Source organism: Branchiostoma belcheri, unplaced genomic scaffold (genome assembly GCF_001625305.1).
Source record: "Branchiostoma belcheri isolate BF01 breed outbred unplaced genomic scaffold, Haploidv18h27 scaffold122, whole genome shotgun sequence".
NCBI classification, from domain to species: domain Eukaryota; kingdom Metazoa; phylum Chordata; class Leptocardii; order Amphioxiformes; family Branchiostomatidae; genus Branchiostoma; species Branchiostoma belcheri.
The window spans coordinates 598605-605446 of record NW_017802625.1 but is presented as its reverse complement, the minus strand read 5'-3'; the positions used below and the strand labels follow the sequence as shown (position 1 = coordinate 605446).

The 6842-nt window shown below is 42.0% G+C and overlaps 2 protein-coding genes across 2 annotated transcripts in view; both read right to left on the bottom strand.

Annotated features, from left to right (window-relative positions):
- Window positions 1-390: 390 nt before the first annotated feature.
- Window positions 391-5988, bottom strand: LOC109463119 (kelch repeat and BTB domain-containing protein 8-like). Its single transcript, XM_019759834.1, has 5 exons — window positions 5869-5988; window positions 3737-3950; window positions 3093-3232; window positions 1603-2199; window positions 391-1402 (listed from the first exon to the last, which is right to left on the bottom strand). The coding sequence occupies exons 1-5, from the start codon at window positions 5973-5975 to the stop codon at window positions 688-690; spliced, it is 1773 nt and encodes a 590-aa protein (XP_019615393.1). The 5' UTR covers window positions 5976-5988; the 3' UTR covers window positions 391-687.
- A 774-nt stretch (window positions 5989-6762) lies between these two features.
- Window positions 6763-6842, bottom strand: part of LOC109463100 (nmrA-like family domain-containing protein 1) — a 4106-nt gene continuing 4026 nt past the window's right edge. Inside the window, exon 8 of the mRNA XM_019759813.1 lies at window positions 6763-6779. Within this exon, the coding sequence (XP_019615372.1) occupies window positions 6763-6779 (17 nt within the window). The remainder of the gene's footprint in view (window positions 6780-6842) is intronic.

Below are 6842 nucleotides of genomic sequence, written 5' to 3'. Positions count from 1 at the left end.
ACAGAATTTCCGGTTATGATATCGACCCAAAAAACAGGATGTAGTCTGAAATAACCATAATGATAACTAGAATTCATATCTCCATGAAATGTTTTGTAAGTTTATACATGGTGATGACCACTTGTAAATGGCTTACAATCCTGCTCATGAGCACAATTTTTAAGGAAAATATTCACATGGCCCCTACCTAGCAACATGCAATGCACTGGTGAAATCCTTATCATTTGGCATGGACAAGGTATGAAATCAAAACCGGAAGTTCCACTGCAGTACCAAGGAAAGCAACCTGGGGGTCCAAAATCTCATCATTTTCAATTTTTGCCACACCCTACCAACGCATCAAGTATGAAACCAAACCATCCAGCTATTCTTAAGTTATCTTGTTGACTGACAGATCCAATGACAAATGCAACTGAAAATATAACCTTCTTGGTGAAGGTATTTAGAGAGACCTTCCACCAACAAACATACCTGTTCTTTTATCTATACTATACTATCTACATCTATATTATAAAATGTAATCCCATATTTGCCTAATTCCCTGCCATTTCAAATTTAGAGTGATCGGTGTCAAGACAAGTATTTCAAAACTTGCTGTTTCAAGGTCACATTATCGGTGACTCTCAATCAGTTTCAGTGCCCGTCACGCCCCCCTCCCCTATTCTGAGTCTTTCTTCATCATATCTCCTACATGAGATCCTCAAGATCACTGTTATAACCCAGCCAGCTTGGGAACATCCTTGCCACCCGGAATTCTGTCAAAGAGTCATGGCACCTCTTGGGTGGAACCAGCCTGCGCTTGGCTGCCTTTCCAACGGACACCCAGGAGTCAGTCTCTGGCTGGTATTCGTAGACATATAACTTGGACTGCGGATTTCTTTCCTCCCAAAAGCGTCTGCAGCCACGTACGATGTGTACAGTGAAGAGGTACAGAGTCTCCCTATGTGTCATCAGGGTTGCTTGGAGAGTCCCTCCGTATGTTGTCGGTATCCCATTGTTGTAGACAAAGGACTTGCCATTCCCAGTGCGCTTCCACACGCCGTCCGCAGGGTTGTACGCCTCTACATAAGTGGGTAAACTGTCTCTGTAAACTGAGAATTCCCGGTTCACACAGTAGATGCTGCCCCGATACGTGACGGCCTGCAGAAACTTTGGAGGTTCGACCATGTCTGCGATCTTGTCCCACCTGTTCTCAGTAGTACTGAAGCTGCAGCAGCCTTCCTTTCTCATGACGTAGATGTTGTTGCCGAGAGCCACAGCGTAGAGTGGCCAGGACACGGGGTAAGGGAAGGGCGGTATGGATGTCCACTCGTCACGGCTGGGGTCGTACCTCTCTGCCATTCCTTTCTCATTATCACGACCAATAGCATAGATGTACCCCTTAAGGAACACGAGTTCATACCTGTGCGACAAAGATTAAGAAAAGTTACCAACACAGAGTCACCAACAAATGAACTATCCTTTTTCATGTTTTCACTATACTATGAGTGTCCTTAGCCACTGAAGTATTTGCATGGAGATTAGAAAATAATGTTGCTTCTGAAGGATTTCAACCCACATCAACACTTATGAAAGCAGCAGCTTGAAAAAAAAAACACCTACCAGGCCGTCTTCGCAATCATCTCACGTTTTGGCTCCCAGGTGGCCAGCAGGTGGTTGTACAGGTAGAATTTCCTCTCCCTGTTGGTCCTCGATTCCTGACCACTGGTATCAATGTCCGTTGCCAGGTACAGGTCACCATCAGGGGTGGCGGCCATAGACAGCATAGAGTAATCTCTGGGTATGCCTTTAGGTAGATCAATAGCATACGCTGCGCCTGTGGCAGGGTTGTAGCAAGGAACATACGGGTGGCCATCAATGTCGTCGAAATAACATTTTAGGATGATCTGCATTTCGGTTCGCTTCTGCCCCAGCCGTTGGGTTGTGTTTTCGCTGTAGACTAAGGTACCGCCAGATGACGACAGATGCCTACTCTCCATTTCTTCACGCTGTTTTGAGCTGATGAAGGGTTGGTGTAGTGTTTTGCAAAGTGCAGGGAGGTGCTGCGAGCGCTCTGATTGGTTGAAATCGATCCATCTTAGAGCGGCTTGGACGACATCGTCTTCTGATTGGGTGATGAGATCGTCACTTTCTAGCAGAGACTGGAGCTGGGACAGAGACAGCTGGAGAAAGGAGGGTTGTAGCACCGCCTCGTTGAACCTGGGAAAGTTACATGTTTACAAGCGATTGGTTTAATCACATTAAAGCACACAAAAGTTGTGATTGCATTTTCTTCCTGAAGTTATTCCTGTTTAGAAAAAAAGCAATCAACTAGAAAGGTAACATTTGCAAAATAATGTTTACCTTCGCATAAGGTCTGCTCTGTTAATTCTTAATCAAATACATTCATATATATATATGGTCAGACAGGAGTATAAATCCCTCCTACTATAAAATTGCAACATTACATAACCCAACACCAGTTACCATGGTGACAGACGTCAACAAATCAGGTCATTGGTCAGGTCAGAGGTCAGTGTTTGGAACGGGATAAGATGAAGAAACGTAGCAAAAACAATATGTTTTCCTTCGGTGAACATGACTAGAAAGGTAACATTTTCAAAACAAATGCATAATGTTTACCTTCACACTAACAAACTAGAGCTCTGTTTATTCTTGCTCAAGCACATTCATACATATGGTGACCAGCCTCTCCAACTTGCTACATAATGAACAAAACCCCCCCCAGGGTGTCTGCTACAGCACCAGTTACCATGGTGACAGCAGTCGAGTCCAGGTCATTGACCTTCTTTGATGGAGAAGAAACAGAGCAAAAACAATATTATTTCCTTCTGCAAAGGTAAACATAATAATTATAGTTCTTAGCTCTAGGGAAAAAAATGTTGTGTTTCCTGATTCCCAACTTTGTTTAACTGTATTGTATAAGTTGGACCCCTTTATTGATATCACTGAAGTCTAAAAATAAAAGAAAAAGATGATACCTACAGTACCTACCTACCGACCCTAATTTTTTTCAGGACTGAAACAGGAAACACACCACTTTTTTTCCTAGGACTTATTGCAAAATGTAGGTAACAGCTATTAAGTCTAACCTGGATGCGATGTATCTCTCACTGTCCTCCACCAGGTCCGAGTCCCCCTGCATGTCAGCATACATCAGGACATCAGCACAGTTAGACACATCCAGATGCTCCTTCATGTATTCTGCTGCCTGACGGCATACAAAACCCACCTAGAGGCAAATAAACATGATCACACTAACAGACCATTCTGCACCAATCAGTTTTGTGTGTGTGTGTCTGCACATTTGTTGTCAGCATAACTTAAGAACGCCTTAATGGATTGTAATGATATTTGGCATGTTGGTAGATGTTAGGAAGGCAAATGTCATGGTCAAATATGGGCCTAGTGGTGGCTGACCTTGGTACTGCAGCAGAACTTCTGGTTTTGTAAGGCAGGGAAAACAGATGTGCCGGTTATGCAACAAAACACTAGCGGTTCTCCCTCTGGAATAGGCTGACCTATTTCAGGCAAAAGGTGCTACTGTATTAGCTGTGTGTTTGAAAACAAAAGCCTGTGTTATTTAAAATTTTGTTCTGTACTGTAGTATACTGTGTAAAAACATTTACAAAAACTCATATATTTCATGGAGGTCTGAGATCTCCGAATTCTTGTTTTTTCTTTGAGAACAGGCGATAATCAATACATGCACTGATTGATGTCAGTGTAGCCTTACCTGCAGTAGTCCGGCTGCAGACATCACGGCCTGCACCTGGTCTTCCTCCGTCTCCAGGCAACCAGTGTAGGCGTAGTCCAAAATGGTTGCCATGGCAACCTCACTGACATCCCGGATGGTGATCCTGTCCTGTCTGGCCTCGGCGTAGCTGCTGGTGAACATGGCACGGAAGTACGGACTGCAGGAGGCCAGGACAGCACGGTGACAGGGGAAACTGGGGAGGTCAATATTATAACATTACTGCTGGTGAACATGGCACGGTGACAGGGGAAACTGGGGAGGTCAATATTATAACATTACTGCTGGTGAACATGGCACGGTGACAGGGGAAACTGGGGAGGTCAATATTATAACATTACTGTTGGTGAACATGGCACGGAAGTAGGGACTGCAGGACGGCACGGTGGCAGGGGAAACTGGGGAAGAAATTATTATAACATTAGAAAGGTAACATTTGCAAAGCAAATGCATAATGTTTACTTTGGCATAGGTCTGCTCTGTTAATTATTTACACAAATACATTCATATATATGGTCAGACAGGAGTATAAACTCCCTCCTACTATAAAATTGTAACATTATGTAACCCAACACCAGTTACTAGTACCATGGTGACAGATATCAACAAATCATGTTATTGGTCAGGTCAATGTTTGGAAAAGAAGAGAAAACTGAGCAAAAACGATATGTTTTCCTTCGGTAAACATAATAACACTACAACGGAACAATTTACTGCTTCTGCCTCAGGTGTTTTGCTGAGGATTGTACAATTTTTAGCATTACTGGATGTTTGGAAGTCCTGATAAAAAAATTATGTTACAAACTATGTTAAGTCAACTAAATAGTCTCTCGATCATTTAATGTGGAAAAGCGTACTCTTGTGATCTTTAGTGTTGCAATTATCTAAATGTAACATCAGGTACAGGTAACAGAGGTTTAGATACAGGCCTTATATTATGTACAAGTAATGTTACGTGTACCTGTACCTGAACAGTTTGACAAAGTAGCACATAGTCTGCAATGATAATGGAAACATGCATAAAAAGTTTAAAGAATGCGTCCTTCGACGTCAGGTATGCTTTTAAAAAGTTCTCAGATCACAAATGGTTCCGATTTCAAAGCAAATAAATTTATGGACACAAATTATGTACCAGTATTTCATCTCTTTAATTTTGTGGCAGAAATAAAATGGTATTTCAGATCTGTACCTAGGGCCATGTTGATTTGATAATATGGATGACATCGTAGATGAGAACCCCAGAACTGATGCGAGCGTGCGAGCGTGCGAATAATAAGGCAAAAAAAAGGTTCATTATGAAACCTACGTGGTCATGAAGGTTGAACAAATGACACAGAGTATGGCGAATAATCTAATCTTCAAAATCAAATTCATTTCTTTACACGTTCATCGTTTTCGTTTGATTTTGGCATCCTATGACATAATAATTTGGTATCATTTTCCAATATTTTTTTTTGGCAACCTTCGGCATATATTTGCTCATTATGCTGTTTTGTACAATTTAAAGTATTATTTGGTTTTGAAAACTTTTTTGGGGGGAGAGGGGACGTCCGAAAATTGATGCGCGCACAGATGACATCCATATAATCAAATCAACATGAAACTTCTTGTTGAAAAGGGTAGACACAACCACATTCCTCTGCAACAAAGAATTTGTCATTACTGTAACCTAAATGAGATTGAAGACGAGACTCACACTCGTGAGAGTCATTTAATCATAGAGTACAGTCCACAATAAAAATTTTATTGTGGACTCTATGTAATAATGAGATAAAGATTATCTTTAATTGTAAGATTATTTCCCTAGTTTTAGATTTTTAGATAGAAAGGAAAAATTCACTCTCCTCATGAAACTCGATAAATTATCCTCGTACTATAGTATAAGCTCCATCTGTTCTTACATTTTACAACTGTCTTTAAGAAGCGAGAAGAAGCAGAACCTATACATATGTAGTTTTACTATAGATATATTTTAGTCTACCATCGCTATGACCATGACCTGTACTTAGTTCGCAATGAGCAAAACTGTATAATAAAAGTCTTTCATTCATTCATGATGTTTTTCGCGGTTTCCCGCCAGCCCCCCTCTCAAATAAAATTTCTGACTGACTGACCTCTTCCCCTCCACCTCCAGAACCACGTCAGTCAGTTCTGCCTCCTTCCTCAGACTGTTCAGTTCGCGAAGAACCGCGCTGGGATGCTCAGGGTCTGTTACGTTCATAATTAGCGATGTTTTAGAGACCTAGATCGAAGATGCAAAATTGATAGTTATCTACTTACCTTTCAGATAACTACAGTTATCCGAGCATCGTAAGAATATATGGCGTTCTCATTTAGGACGCTAGGCGGCAGCACTTTACAGTCAAGAATAGAAGAAAGAATACCCAGAATGCCCCATTCAGCCTCGGTTTCGTTCTCTCTCATGTGTAGCGAGCTAAGGGTTAACCTCAGCGAACACTGGGATGGGAAAGAACTGGGGTGGGACATATATTCTTACGATGCTCGGATAACTGTAGTTATCTGAAAGGTAAGTAGATAACTATCAATTATCCATCGCATCTCCAGAATATATGGCGACTTTAAAGATGTGAGATGAGGTAAAAAAGTCTCACCTAATAAGGAAAAGATCCTGGAGTTGACACTACAGGAAACCCTGCTTCCCCAATACACCAAAGGCATAGATTCCGGTCCCCTGGCACAAGTCCAGGTCCGCCAACTTTACAGCACAGGAAACAATTTGGGGTATTCTCCTTCAGAGCCATACTACCGTCCCATGGAGGATAGTATTGCCCTACCAATATCAGAGTCCTCTACTGGACGATGATAAAACGTTTCAAAGGTTACTGCAGAGGACCAATCTGCTGAGCGGATTACCTCTGTTAAAGACATTCCCTTACCAAGGGCAGCAGAGGTGGCAGCACCTCTGTGAGAATGAGGCTTAAAGATACTTGTGTCTATACCAGCCTCCTTCATTACCAACTTCAACCACCTACCAAGGGTGGCTGATCCTACAGCTTTTTCAGTCCTAAAGGACAGAAAGAACTCCTTGGGCCGATTAACATATTGAGTCCTGTTAAGGTAGGCCTGA